A 15,763-nucleotide genomic window follows, 5' to 3' on the forward strand; every position below is an offset into this window, starting at 1 on the left:
CACGCCGTCTGCGGCGACAAAGTTTTTTAATAAAATATGTAACTGACAGGGAGAAATTTTATTACTTTCCCTGTCTTTTTACAGAATTATTAAAACTAGTATTTTGCGGTGTCATGGTCGTTTAATATTAGATGTCATACCAAATATAAAATTCCGAAAAATGGCGTCATAAAGTTATAAACATGAAATCGTCAAAAAGAATTCTATACATAGTCTGAAGTAAAGTAACATCCCGCTCTTTGTATTTTTAAAACTGCGTAACGGATTATAGTATGCATCAATAATTTTTTGTAGAGACTGTAAGTTCTATGCACTTTTTGTATTTTAATTCATATAATTATACATTACATAATATCTGATTAGACGGACATATATATATACATATATATACATATATTTTATATAAATGGGAGGGCAAACGAGCTTGCTTGACGACCAAAAAGGGCAGTCTTCGCAGCCCATAGACACCCTTTTTTAGCGGGTTGCCGGCCTTTGAGGGTACACTCGATTTTTAAACATTTGGTGGTCGTATCTCTCAGGGAAGACCCCCACCGGAAGTCGATGCCACAGTTCGCTAGTTCTCAAAAGAAAATTCTTCTTAATGCCATCTTCTTTCTGATAAATCAAAGATATGTGCACTCTGCAAAACGTTTATTCAAGACTGGCGCTCAGTGTTGCCCACTTAGTCTGCCAAATATCTAACACCTTCCCCCTTAAATGCTAAGCTCTCTTACATAGCTAATTAATTAGTTAATAAACTCTGTGTTCTAAAGATTTTTAAGATATATCAAATACCTAGGTAAATTCACAAGTAGATAGGTTGCTGTCTTAATAACAATAGTAATTTAATAACTCAATGATGGAAATACATAATAAGGAAAACAGTAAATAACAAAAAAAAACAATAAGTATATTTCTATGTAAGCTACCTCAATACCTACCTACCTCTCTCCCTATTTACCGAAATTAACACTTTTATTAAAGGTGACAAAAAAAAAAAAAAAAAAACTTAAAAATAAACAGCTGCAATCTATTTTAAAGATTTACCTACTACTACAACATACAACATTTATATTTAATGGTCTAAATCTCTACTTGTTACAAGAATATAACAATTTACATTGACATACATGTGAAAAGATAAAAAAAAAATAAGTTTAATTTTAAAAAAAAATAATCTAAGATGCTTATATGCTACCTGAAAAAAAAAACATCTTCGAAGCCGTATCTACGAGGGGGTCTACGAATCCTACTAATTCTGTCTGTTTGCTGATCAGACGTTAACTCCCTGTAGACTACATTATCTTGAATCGGTCCCCCGGGCGTGGACACTGCTGGCACGGTGACGGCGGTGATAGCTTCCTGACGTGACGTATTGCCATCTGGGCTGCTCATTTCATTGTGGGATGCTCTTTGATTACGAACCGTTCTAGGTGACGTCAACATATCAGCTGTGGCAGACGACGCTGTCATAGAATCGGGGTCTCGTTCTGGGCTCTCTGAGGTTGGAAAAGCTAATGAACTTCGGGACTTAGGTTTTGGATTAACATGTGAAGGTTGACGATTTATGTCCCCTGTATTACTATCAACTACTTTGACCTTTCTAAACCTTAATTGATCGATATGTCTTTGTACTTCGGTTCCGAGAACAGATTTAACTTTGTAGTCAGTGGTTCCTAACCTATCCGTCAGCTGGCCTGCTAGCCACTTGTCCCGAGAGCGGTAGTCGCGGTACCACACCGGGTCACCGGGTGTAAGTTGACGCCGCGCTCCCCCCGCAAACTCCTCACTGCGAGCTTGGTGCGATTGAACTCTCGTCTCGCGTGAAGGCTTTAAGGCATCTAAACGCATACGTAAATCCCTGCCCAACAGAATTTTAGCAGGACTCTCTCCTGTAGTGTAATGCTCCGTATTTCTATAAGCTAATAAAAATCGAGAAAGTGCTATGTCCGGGTCTAGTTTTTGATTAACCGCTTTTTTTATGACTCTCTTACATATCTTAACTGCGTTTTCCGCTGCTCCATTTGAAGCCGGATGATACGGGGCTGAGAAAATATGCTCAATTTTATTTCTTTTCATGAACAACTCAAATTCCTTACTAGTGAAAGGTGGACCGTTGTCACTAACCACTTGTTTTACTAAACCAAAGCGAGCAAAATTATCTCTAAGAACAGCAATTACAGAATCTGCCTTTGTGCTTTTCATTCTGATTGCTTCAATCCATTTAGAGCAAGAATCTACTATTATAAAGTAAGTTACACCGGAAATAGGTCCCAAAAAATCTATGTGAATTCTGGACCAAGGTCTACTTGGCCATGGCCAGGCCTGTGGCGTGTGTGAAGGTGGAGCATTTGCGACCGCACCGCACACTTCACAAGACTGACATATTACTTGAATACTTTCATCTACCCCAGGCCACCAGACATAGCTTCTTGCTAACGACTTAGTTTTAACAATACCCATATGGGTATCATGCAATTCTACTAATACTTTATTCCTACATGAAGCTGGAATGACTAACCTATGGCCCCATAAAATACAACCTAGTTCGGTGTAAAGTTCATTTTTTCTATTAAAATATGGTTTTAATTCTTTGATTTCATTTCCTACCGGCCAACCATCTCTAATATAAGTTAACACTCTTGATAATATCGGGTCAGACAAGGTTTCTTTTTTTAAAACTGAGTAGTCCAGAAGAAGAGCTTCTGTCGCAAAATGCAGATATGTTTGCTCTGGCAAAGTATCTTCACCTATCTCTTTATGTGCTGTAATTAATCGCGATAGTGCATCTGCTGTGTTTTTGTCGGTTTTAATATACTCAATATTAAAATCATATGCTGATAACTTGATAGCCCATCTTTGCAACCTACTCGCTGCTGTACAAGGTACTGCTGAATTCGGACCGAAAATGCTTACTAGTGGTTTATGATCTGTTTTTAATGTAAACTTCCGACCATACAAGTATTGATGGAATTTATCAACAGCAAATATAATAGCGAGGGCTTCCTTATGTATTTGGCTGTAGTGTCTCTCCGCAGGAGTGAGTGAGCGCGAGGCATAGGCCACGACCCGCTCCGAACCGTTAGGTGCGCGCGACGCTAACACACAGCCCACGCCATACGAACTTGCGTCACAGGTCACTATGGACTCTGCAAATATATCAAAATGCACTAGAACTTCTGCACTACATAACAATTTCTTTACTTTGTTAAATGCTAAACTACTCTCCTTAGACCAAATAAACTGTTTACCTGCCTTTAATAGCTCATATAAAGGAGCCAGATGAGTGCTCAAATTTTTTATGAATTTTCCATAGAAATTAACCATTCCTAAAAACGATTTTAACTCAGAGACGTTCTTTGGATAAACCATACCTACAATTGCTTTTACTTTGTCTGGGTCCACTCTTATACCATCTTTATCTATAATGTATCCTAAGTACTTAACTTCGGAAGCCAAAAAATTACATTTGTTTTTCTTAATTTTTAACCCGTTGTTTTGCAAAATACTAAAGACTTTCTCTATTGTTTCCAAATGACTTTTAAAATCCCTACTTTTTAGCAATATATCGTCGTAGAACGTAATCACATCTGGAATATCTTTGAACAAATTTGCCATAAATTTTTGAAATATTCCTGGACTTGAAGCTAAGCCATATACTAAGCGATTATATTTAAAAAGCCCCTTATGTGTATTGATTACAGTGTACGCTTTTGATTCTGAATCTAGTTCAAGTTGATTATAAGCCTGTGATAAATCAATTTTTGTGAAGTATTTATTTCCACTGAGGTCGCTAAACAATTCATCAATCCTCGGAACCGGATACCTATCAATCATTAAGGCTCGATTGAGTGTCACCTTGTAGTCGGCACAAATACGAATTCCCCCGTCTGCTTTGGAAGCAATGACCAGCGGAGTAGCCCAGTCGGAGTGGTCCACCGGTTCCACAACGCCGGCCTGAAGCATGGCATCTAGTTCTGCATCCACACGCGCTCGCATAGAGAAAGGCAATGGCCTCGCTCTGCAAAATATAGGCTCTGCGTCCTCACGCACCTTCAACGCCACCGTACCACCAGTGTACCTGCCCAGGGTCCCGTCAAACACCGACTTATATCTGGAAAGTATATTATTGATTTGATCATTCGATTGGCTTGCTTGCACATTATTTACATTGCAGATTTTAAATTTAGGAATATCTATATTCAGTTCTGAGAGCCATTGTCGTCCTAATAAATGGGTACAGCCATTGTCGATAACATAAAGGTCCAAAACTTTACATATGTTGCCATATTTTACACTGATTTCTAAATATCCTAATGGTTCAATGGTAGCCCCGTCATAAAACTTTAATTTTAACCTGCATGACCTTAACTTTAATTTGTTAAAGTATTTTAAAAATGTACTCTTACTAATACAGGATAAAGCGGACCCAGTATCTATTTCCATATTCAACAATGTATCGTTCACTAACAAGGAAATACACACCGGTTTGTACTTAGCTAAGGACATCTGATAGATCGGCTCCTCATCCGTGTAGTCTACTTCCTCTTGCTGGCGCACCTCGCTCGCCGGCGCCGCTTTGGCCACCGGTCCAGCCTCGCATCCGGCGGCTCCCTGCAGCCAGTAGGTGTCGGCGGGGGCTCCTTGTCCGGCCCCGCGCCCGGCGCCACGTGATCGACCGCCACGCTTCCCGCGCCATCGCCCGCGCCACCCGCGCGATCTGCCACTGTACCCGTAGCTGTTCATCACGCCCTCACCGCGTACCCCAGTCTTCTCTCGTCCCGAACACATACGACGGAGATGGCCTGTCGTTTTGCAGAGGCTGCACACAAAATTTTTGTAGACACAATCTTCCCAGCGATGATTTGTGTCCCCACATGCTTTACACTCACGTATTTGCATTTTATTTACTTGCTCCACAATGAGTGAACGATCCACAACGCCCGCGTCACGTTCCGCCGCCTCAAGGTTTATCGCGAGCGACACGGCTTTTTTATAACAAAGATTCTCCTCGGCAAACAGCCTCTGTCTTGTAGATTCACTTTTTAGCCCGCACACAAATTGGTCTCTAATATTATCTTCTAGTGTTGTTGAGAAATCACAAAACCGTGATAATTTTTTTAAGTCTGCCACGTAGTCGGCAATCGATTCGTTTTCTTGCTGCCTTCTTTGACGAAATCTGTAACGCTCCGCTAATATTGAAGGTTTCGGCTGCAAATGCGTTTCCATTAAATTCACAACTTCTTTGAAAGTTAGACTCGAAGGTTTCTTCGGACTGGCCAACGTAGATAGCAAGTCGTAGCTATCTTCCCCCATTACCGCTATAAGCGTGGGTAATTTGACGCCATCTTCAATTTTATTTGCCAAAAAGTACATCTCCACACGTTCAATATATGCTGACCAATTGCCATTTTTAACGTCAAATGCACTAATTTGACCAATCATTATAATTTTCTCAACACAGTTTAATTAATTTTTAAATTTATGTGAATTTTTTTTATCCTCGTCGCCACTGATAAATCAAAGATATGTGCACTCTGCAAAACGTTTATTCAAGACTGGCGCTCAGTGTTGCCCACTTAGTCTGCCAAATATCTAACACTTTCGAAGGTTGACAAATATAATGGCTACTTTTATTATGGATACCGCGTTTCAGAACTTTTACTTGTTGCTTTGATCTAACCATTTTTAATCACGCTTTTCTGTTTTCTAGTCTTGGCTTTGAGCTGACGCTGATTTTTCTTTCTATGTGCACTGACCACATTTGTTTCTGTACAGGATCACCGACTTATCTAAAGAAGAAAGTTACCTATATAGAGTTGTAGCTATTGTATTAGTATTTTCATTTCCTGTTCCTTGAAAGACATGCACTTTACAACGACATCAACACTAGACATTCAATTTTCTCGCAAATATTTCAAAAATATATCCTTAGAACAATATCTGACATTTAATGTCACTAAAGCACACAGTTTCACACGCAAATTCACATCCACACCCTACACGCATTCTCTGTGTATGTTTTTGTTTAGTCTATATATACCTCTTAATTTGCGTTTCGATTTAAACATTTTTTTGCATTTCTTAAGTTGAGTAAGCTGTAAGGTTTTCTAAACAAATAAAAATAGATTTAAAATGCACACATGCGTAATGAGTATGTATTATTATCAATACATAATTTATTTCTTAAAATTTTTTTTGTTATGTATGCATTAACTTTACTGCAAATTATATTTAGAAATTTTAACGTTTCCGAGAACACAAATACAAGAATTGAATAACTATACGTAAATCACAGTTACAGGCCGTAAAAGAATCACGTACCTCCCATAACCTTTAAAATACAATCCTAATTACCCACACTAAGGGTTCTTTATGGCGATCATAATTTTATTCAGATTGAAATATAATAAAAGGACAAATTGAAGACACCATAAACGTTTTTATAGTTGTATAAATCTTTACGAATAAAATATTGGTTTAAGTTTTTAATTTGAGATTTAATCGCTTGTTTTATAGTTTATGAAAATTGAAAAAGTTGTTTTATGGACGTACAAATCTTCGTCCGTTAGACATAAAACGCAAGTTCCATAACCTCCAGTATGGCGCAGACATTACTGCTTTCTTGAAAATTTTATACCTTTAAATGTCTAAGGAAATATATTGTATCGCTTTTTATATATTATTTTTACTAAAGTAATGTTAACGTATTACATGTATGCTGGCTACATATAGAAAAAATAAATCTGTTAATGCATACAGCCTTAGAAATCCGAAAGGAAGTTCCGATTTTATATATACATATTGCTAATAAATGGTCTACCTAATCACATATTAGATTGCCTAACGCCAACCAACATAAACAGTAAATTAAAAAACTAAACAAGACTGCTATGTTTACATTAATACAAACCACAGCGGTTTTCTAATGTAACTTATTATTATTGTATTATATTTCTTTGTAAAATAAAAAAATTAAAAAAAAAATATTTTTTGTAATTGAACGAATCCCTTCAGTTGTTGCGGATGTTAGGACTATGTAACTATGTAAACATTGTCTATATGTACACATACCAAACATAGGTTTACAATAAATTAGTGTGTGCAACTGTATTTTATATAATAATTGTGAACAGTATATGACGGATCTCAATTTTTCGCTGCGAGAATCTTATATAATCTTTTTGTAAACATAAAAAGCACTGGTTTATTTTCTAAAAACAAAAAGGATTTGACCTTCAAAGCGGGGGATAGTTGCCTCATGGATAAAGACGGCTATCTATTCTAGATACATAGTAATTTATTTATTTTCTTATGAATTTTGCTCACTATTCGAACTGATATAAATCGCGGAGCTGTATTCCATGGGGATTCGACCTGGACGAGCTCGAACCTGGAGCCGGCCCTATTTTGCTGTAGACATATTTGGGTTCTAAGTCGAGCCTCCGCGGTACTAATTCCCTCTCCGAGCAGTACCCTAACGAAAATTAACTGTATTTTAAGAATACCAAGGAGATTTATTTCAGCTCAGAATGATGTTAAGTATTAATAATAAAATATCCGGAGTGCTTTTACTTTATTTTACCACTTCCGCAATATTCCAAGCCCACACCCATCGTGGGTTCGTCAGCTGACTTGGTTCAAGTGAACACTAACAAGTGTGAGTCAGTCAGCAATCGATCGGCGTGTAAACACTAGTTAAATCCAACACTTACCTTCCCTTTTATTAACCTCGATTATCGTTTGTTTTACATGGAAAAAAGATTTATATCTCCACGTTTTATAATAAGGCCGTAAACATCAAATTCCAATAAAACCACTTCCTCAAATAAAAACTGTAATTGACGTTAAATATAAGATGTAAACACATCGAGAAATAGTTTTTCAACGGAAGTCCCTTTTAACACGTACTCATTAGCTGGAGTTTAATGAAACGGCCTGAATAGAAACCGATGAATAGCCGCACAGATTTCAAGCTTTACAACTTATGGTGCTAAGTGAGCTTTGTTTTATTATAGGTTTTATGTAAATATTTATGTTTTTTTGCAATGTCAGAGAATTTGTCTGGACGTCATTGTGTGTTCGCGACTCGACGTTGTTGACGACGCTTTTAAATTTGTAAAATTTTTATGGTTTAGTCTTTGTTTTCGAGTGCTTAGTAGCTGTCTAAAAAAATTGTGGCGGAGAGTTTATTGCCAGTTCTTCCTGTCCGTTCTACGCCCTTGATTTGAGAACTGGCATTAAATGTAAGATACGACGCATTTAATACGTATTTCTGTATTGACCTTCATAAGTTGGTCATCAGCAGTTCTACGCTGGCCACTCCCGTCCATTCTCTGATATTGCGGAGCCACTTCCTCCTTCTGCCAGCGCGTCTTTTCTCCTCAACCTTGCCCATCATGATGCGCTTGGCGATGAATAAGAAGGAGTATGACGAGCTTACCGCCAACCTCCAGTAGTGGAGAGGCACTACAAGAAGAAGAAGTGTACATTGTATTACCTAAATGAATTAATGATTTTGAATTTTATGACATCAAAATTCTTTTATTAATAATATAATAAATATTATAATAATAGTAATAATTACGAGTTATTATGTTCACTTATGAACGTCAGTTTAAAAGATGGGAATCAAGTCAAATATAAAATAATATTTTAGCGTAGGTACATTTTTATTCACATAAATGGGTATAAGGCATCTATCATAATATTGAGGAATAATTATTTTTAAAAATGTTTCGTAACTGCGGTTGCATCTGAACTGCACAGACGGGTAACAAGTTACTAGACTAATATTACTTTTGCTTCGATATCTCCAATTCAAATGATACCGTTATCTTAGCTAACGTTGCACAAATAACAGTCTATTCCGGCTAATGGCCAAGAGTCCCATGCTAATCGGCTGTAATTAAAATAAATCTTCGACGCTCCCCAGACTAAGTGACGTGAAAGCTAGGAACGAGGCCAGCATCAAATATAAATACAGTAATACAACGCGGTACACACATAACGTGATTACCGCCCCCATATAACGCGGTATTAACTCCTATAACACGAAGATTTCTGTAGTTATATAATAATGATTTGCCAAGTCCATTATTAGTTTAGCGTATCTTTGCACTTGTTTCAATTGTGTTGTTATAAAGTTTAACCGAATAACTTTATTAAATAAGTGTCACTAGTGTTTGAATTGTTCAAAAACATGGTTTTATCAAAATACTCCTACAACGCGATTTCCTATAACGCGGTCCGGTACCGCCTCATCGGATTATTGTAGGTAAAAAATATTCGTAGTGTGACTTCTAAGCTTTTATAATTAGTGATGGAAACCGTCGTTAAACATATAAAAAGTACTTTTTTACTATCTCACCGTCTATGTTAGTAATTACATAGTAATGTATTATCTATATCCAAGTCAGCTTAATAAAGTCAAAGCAATTTATCTCCATTCTCTTAACATAGAGGTCTGGAATCGTTAGCTTTAGAATACTATCGCTAATGAGCTGAAGAGTTATTCTGCAATTATTACGACAGATTAGCATAATGAACGTACTAATGTAATGGAACTCTGGATCGGTAAAAAAGGATTGATTTTTAGGTATCAAATACATTGTAAAACTATAGACATTATACTTTGAAAGATGGGCCGGGTGCTGGTATGGGATGCAACCTGTTCAGACGCGCTGGCCCTTCCCAACTTGGAACCAACAACAGAGCTGGTGCGGCTTGTGAAGCGGCTTAAAAACCGAAAGCAAATACACGGGTCTAGGCTCCGAATATGATTTCGTCCCATTCGGTGTCGAGACGCTTGGTCTGTGGGGTCCTAGCGCTATAAGGCTTTTTAAGGCACCGAATAGCAATAGCAAAAAGGTTAGGCGATAACACAGGACACCGAAGAGCTGGCAGCTACCTTGGACAAAGATTTAGTCTAGGTATTCAATGGGGGAACGCTGCCAGTATCTTCGGAACCTTGCTTAAAGGGACGCCTTTTAATAATATATTTTAAGGTTATTTATTTTTTTTAATTTTTGAAAAAGTCTTGTGAAAGCATCTATTAAGTCACTAAAATATTTTATGGGTCGCTTACCTATTCGATTAATCAAATTGGAATTAAAAACTGATATTCTATGGAAACGATCGGTATGTTGATGAAAACAAAATCGTATTTAATAATAACAATAATAAAAATAATAATATTTCATTTATTTGCAAGAAAGTGGTACATTAAGATCGATCAATTGTAGAAATCTGCGCACGCAAATTTCATGCTCATTTTAATTAAGTCATGTAGAACATCAACACCATCTTATAATAATAAGGTAAACTATTTATAATTAACTGTTGTAATATGATTTCTTTATACACTTAAATTATTACTTTCCAACCATTCTGTGACAAGCTTTTTATTTCATTCAATAACGATTCGTGGTTACGCGTATCTTTCGTCACGACCATTACATCATCCGCGTAAAGAACGCATTAATTACTAACCAAATTTTTTTTTTTACTAAAGACAATTCACACCAATTGACCTAGTCCCATGCTAAGCTGGTGAAGCTTGTGTTATGGGTACTAGGCAACGGATATACATACATATTATAGATAGATAGACATATAAATACATATTTAAACACCCAAGACCTAAGCATAACACCAAATGCTCATCACATCGATGTTCGTCTCAGCCGGGGATCGAACCCGGGACCCATGGATTCGCAGTCAGGGGTACTAACCACTAGACCAATGAGTCGTCGAAAATTCGGTAAATTATTAAAGAACAGAAGAAACAGCATATTATTTAGTAAAACTAATTTATGGTAAAGCGAGATAAAATTTCAATTTACTTTATATCAGAACATTACAAAGGACCAGATAGCTTTTTATCGGGCCTTCACGTAACGTCTTTTGGGTAAATAAGTTGAATAATGCTACTATTTCTTTTATTCGAATTGGAGGGTTGAGTGTCAGTGCGCTCAATGTGAATGGCTTTTCCGACACTTAAAAGAAAATCCACTGATTTACTTCAGAACTCTATTGAGTATTTTTAAACCGATTCTCTGAATTGGAATCTACAACTATTTATATTGCGGTCAGATTGACTATATTTTAAACTATAATGAAAATGGTTTAGTAGTATGTGCTGAATGGGAGCGAGTATGAGGTTGCTGCAGTGCTATTTTTGAAGTGAAACTTCTTTATCGGGGTTGGAAAAAAAATTTGTGTAACATTTTTCGTTACGCGTCACATTTTTCGGTTACGCGTCACATGTTTCGGTTACGCGTCACATTTGACCGTTACGCGCGTCTTTTTCTTGTCCCTACCAGGGTTGATTCAAAGAGATTCTAAACCATTTATAACAAAAATGTATAATAACGATAACAATGATACTAAAAATTCTATTACAATTTATGAAATTCTGTAATAATCTTAGTGGTAATAAGGTAAAATGAAATAATTGTATTTGTATTCAAGTCTGTGATATTAAAAGCCTTTTGTTAAACTTTATCTAATTTAACTTTATTTAACCAATTTCTGTAAAGTTGCATATAGATAAATTTCGAAAAATAAGGTCATAAAGAAGTGTCACTTCTAACGTGTGTACACTAGTACACGCACATTTTTTTTTATGTTTTTTATGTTGTTGATAATGAAAATTGTGTAGTAGACTGTGCTGAATGATAAGCGTATGTATGAGGTCACTGCAGTGCTTTTTATGTCGACTACACTGCTATATTAATATAGTTCCATAGTATTGATATATATTGATACGCCGCTTCTTCTTAAAGTATCTTAAGTAGTAATCAAAAAAAGCTCTATAGAATGCAATTTAAAAAAATAATGGATTAAATGCTTTTATTTACAAGTTCTAAAACAACGTGTATGCATAAAATTACACAAGAAAATATGATATCACATGTTTTACACACATACACATTATTATATTAGAACATACGCAAGCTAGTAGGGGAAAAAATTAAAAATCAACTGCAATAAATAACTAAAAACTGGATTAGATAGAATTAAATAGAGTATGACAATATTATATAAGTCTTCGTAAGATATTTATTTTGTTATTCCCTTATCTGTCAACATTATATAGCTCTTATCACGACTACTGCAAAGCGTTTGAATCGTCGAGTTACGTAAATAATGTTATAAACTCGCAATGAAATCCCTTGGAAGTTTTATTTAAATACAAATTATGCTATCAGAATATATTTCTCATTGCAAGACTTATAATTAGCAATTACACAGAAATACATTCAATATAAATTATACACCGGCTAACATGTTAAACTATAATTCTTGAAGTATCGAGTTTCAATAAAATTTTAGATTTTTCTGATATCTCTCGTCCATTTTAGAAGAACCGCGCTTTATATTTTATTTCTATGTGCGCACACATTTTTTAAAGTTCATTGAACTGAGAGAGGTCAGGATTTATTGGTTCGTTATAGTAAATATTGCCTTTGAGCTCAATAAAACCAACGTGTTCCCATACAAGTTTTATATATTTTATTAGAAAAAGTGGAAATAACAAGTTACTAATTAATAAAATTATTGCGGATGTATTTTATCACAAAGAGAATCTAAGCTTGATTATTTTGTTTTTTGTATCTCGTATATTTATACTTAACATTATTAATAAAATCCTTTGGTATATAATAGAAATTAAACGTCAAACGTACAATTTATTTCTAATTAGAAGAGATACCCAATTCATGGAATACAGCTAAATAGTTTAAAAAAAATCTAATGCTTTGACTAACGCAAGATAGAAAAATAACTAAAAATTTCCGTCATGAAACCTACCACACAGGCGCGAATCAAAAATTGCTTAGACAAAAACAGCTGCTCAAGAAATGGAATAAATATACCACCGTTATTTGCAAATTGGGAAAATATAGGAGGCCACTACAAAACGTGTAAGAAAGGTGGTTGCAGGAAAAGCTAGGAGAAGGATAAAGAGGAATAGGAAAATCTGGCTTTTAATTGACACTCGGATTACTTAATCTGAACAATACATTTTTATTATTTTTTAGGCACCCTCTGTGCAACACTAATACAAATATTACTTCTTTAATACATCTCTAACATGTAAAAACAGTGGCGAAACCTTTTGAGGTCTGGGACTCTGATTTCTGAATCTGTTTCATGATCATTTGTCAATCTAATAGGCGAGGAGGTGATCAACCTCCTGTGACTGAGATGCCGTTGATTTTTTGGGTCTAAGGCAAGCCATGTAGCAATGTTAAATGCGGACATAGAAAGGAAGTCCATTGGTGCACAGCCGGGGATCGAGCCAAGACCTTAGGGATGAGAGTCGCACGCTGAAGCCACTAGGCCAACACTGCTCTTTTGTCTAACTTATATACGTCATTGAAGTATTATCTCTTCGTCTGAAATATTATAGTAATTAATATACCGTTGCAATTTACTAATACATCTGATCACTCTTTGTCCGTACATATCATACTTCAAATCTTTTTGAATTCAGCGAATGTATGCCAAGATATCAAAAACACATGACTATTAAGTACTGTCAGTTGAAGAATTAGACAATTCATTAGAAGTGATTGTTTAGGATGAGTCAGCAACTGTTTGTATGGGATGCGTGTGGTATTTTCCTTTATTGTAGTTGTACAGTTTTTATATTTTGTCATTTACACGTCACGCTGATAGATTCTTAGAATTTTAATAAGATTGTCATTTGTTTTGTGAGAGTTCCTAGGTATTTGTATGAAGCTTTCCGAAACAATAATTGCGGTTTGATTGTATTTATTTATAAGTATAATTAGACAATATACAAATCCAAAACAGATTACATTGATAAACAAAATATACGAAACAGAAAACATAAGTCAATTATTTACATAAAAAAACGAAACTGAAATTAAACATTAAAGAAATGACAACTTAATATTTTAGGCTATGTTCAGATGGCAAAAACTTGACGCGCGTTTTCAAATCGCGCGACTAGATATTGTGGTATTTTCATACAACTGTTCACATGAGCACGCGTTGACGCGCGTCAACGCGGCGCTCAGAGAAAAAGTCTCTAGACGCAGGTGATCGCGCGTTGACGCGCGCTTTGATATTAATGTAATGTCCGTTTGCTGTTCAGATGAGCGCGCGCTTTCATCGCGATCGCATGTAATTTTTTACTATAATTCAATACTGTAATTCATTTAAATTTTTCACGCATTTAAAATGAGTGAAATTGAAGATATTGACATCGACTTACTAATCGATGAAGTAGAAAAAAGGTCAGCAAGTTGGAATATAGCAAATTTGTATAAAAAATATAATATAATTTGTATTTTTTTTTCAAAATTGGATGAACCCAATGTGTATGTTTTCTTTTTCTATATTTTTCTTTATAATATAACCACAAAATAATAGCCTCTTCCACGTCCATTTTCTACGTTCTACCGAACTAAACTGACGAACACTCTCGCAACGCGCGTTAGCGCTCATCATCTGAACGCTCTTCAAATTTGATCGCGCGTTGACGCGCGTTAACGCGCGTTACATGTGAACATAGCCTTAAAGTAAACTACTGCGAAGTAAGTAAGTCTTCCCGCTTGTAAAAATATTTCTTTACAAATGTCAACCTCTAAATATTTTATGTTGTATTTAGTTAAAACCCGAAACATTGGAGAAATACGAATTAAAATAAATCAGTGTCTCTACAACCTTTTTAGGTCTGGGCCTCGGATTTCTGTATCTGTTTCATGAGCATTTGTTATTATAAAGGCAAGTAGGTGATCGGCCTGCTGTGCCTGAAGAACACCATCGACTTTTTGGATCTAAGGCAAACCGGTTACCTCACGATGTTTTCCTTCACCGTTCGAGCGAATGTTAAATGAACCCATAGAGAGAAAGTCCATTGGTGCACGACCGGGGATCGAACCTACCACTTCAGGGATGAGATTCGCTGAAGCGACTTGAAATGAAAATTGTTTTAGCAGAGCAAGAAATTTTAACTCACCTATATATTTAAAGCAAAAACTTTTTAACCGGATTAAAGTTATGTCTTATTATAAATTTACAATTACTTAACATAATTTTAAATTTACCATCGTCGATACCAACTCCGGGGAAATAAATACAGATAATGCAACTTTTTCTACAGCTGTGATACTTTTTGACATCCAACACCTTTTGTCTTCAGTCACCGTGACCACGCACGCTGTAAAGCACGCGAAACGTCGGATAAATTTAAAATTATGTTAAATAATTATAAATTTATAATAATACATAACTTTAATCCGGTCAAAAAAAAATTCTTTAAATGTGTAAAGGTTATGTCAATAAAAGAATACTATCACCTATATATACCATTTTTATGATTTAATAATGTGTTCTCGTTATCAACCCAAGCTAAATAGAGCTTTAATAAAAATGATTACAACGGAGTCGGAAGTTAATATACAAAATATTCTACCCATGTCGCCACGTTCCACTAAAAGGGCTATTTACACCTACATTAACATATGAATAATCTTAACAAAATCTCTTTAGAGATCACCGTCCATTGCAACTGGGCCGATCATAGAGGCACTACTTAGCATTCAAAGTAGGCATGCTTTCATAATTCCGCCACTACTTAATACAGCCTTACACGACCAGACAGAACCAGCGTAGTTGAACCGTGAAATGTGGAATTCATCTACACAGACTTGACTTGTCAAGGGTCAACTTGTATTGGACACATTATCTCATACTTGCCCCCATCTTTGTTTCACGAAAACGTGATATA

General features: G+C 35.8%; 2 protein-coding genes across 5 annotated transcripts in view; one reads left to right on the plus strand and one right to left on the minus strand.

Annotated features, from left to right (window-relative positions):
- The window catches only part of LOC125054274, a 183,617-nt gene that overhangs the window by 7,429 nt on the left and 160,425 nt on the right, over window positions 1-15,763 (plus strand). The gene's annotated exons all lie outside the window — the stretch shown is intronic.
- On the minus strand, window positions 637-5,600 carry LOC125054273 (uncharacterized protein K02A2.6-like). 3 transcript variants are annotated; one of them, XM_047656029.1, is made up of 2 exons: window positions 4,486-5,600; window positions 637-4,114 (listed from the first exon to the last, which is right to left on the minus strand). In XM_047656029.1, exons 1-2 carry the CDS (start codon window positions 5,443-5,445, stop codon window positions 4,109-4,111), a joined length of 966 nt encoding a protein of 321 aa, XP_047511985.1. In that variant the 5' UTR covers window positions 5,446-5,600; the 3' UTR covers window positions 637-4,108. The 3 variants fall into 3 exon arrangements, with proteins under 3 accessions (XP_047511985.1, XP_047511984.1, XP_047511983.1); XM_047656028.1 differs by having other exon boundaries at window positions 4,486-5,590; XM_047656027.1 differs by having other exon boundaries at window positions 637-2,064; window positions 2,824-5,590.

Source organism: Pieris napi, chromosome 12 (assembly GCF_905475465.1).
Source record: "Pieris napi chromosome 12, ilPieNapi1.2, whole genome shotgun sequence".
Classification (NCBI taxonomy): Eukaryota; Metazoa; Arthropoda; class Insecta; order Lepidoptera; family Pieridae; genus Pieris; species Pieris napi.

Coding starts and splice junctions, on each gene's coding strand:
- LOC125054273 (XM_047656027.1), bottom strand. CDS start 5,445: ATGATTGGTCAAATTAGTGCATTTGACGTTAAAAATGGCAATTGGTCA. Junction 2,065..2,823: donor TATCAGCATATGATTTTAAT/ATTGAGTATATT, acceptor AAAAGAAATAAA/ATTGAGCATATTTTCTCAGC.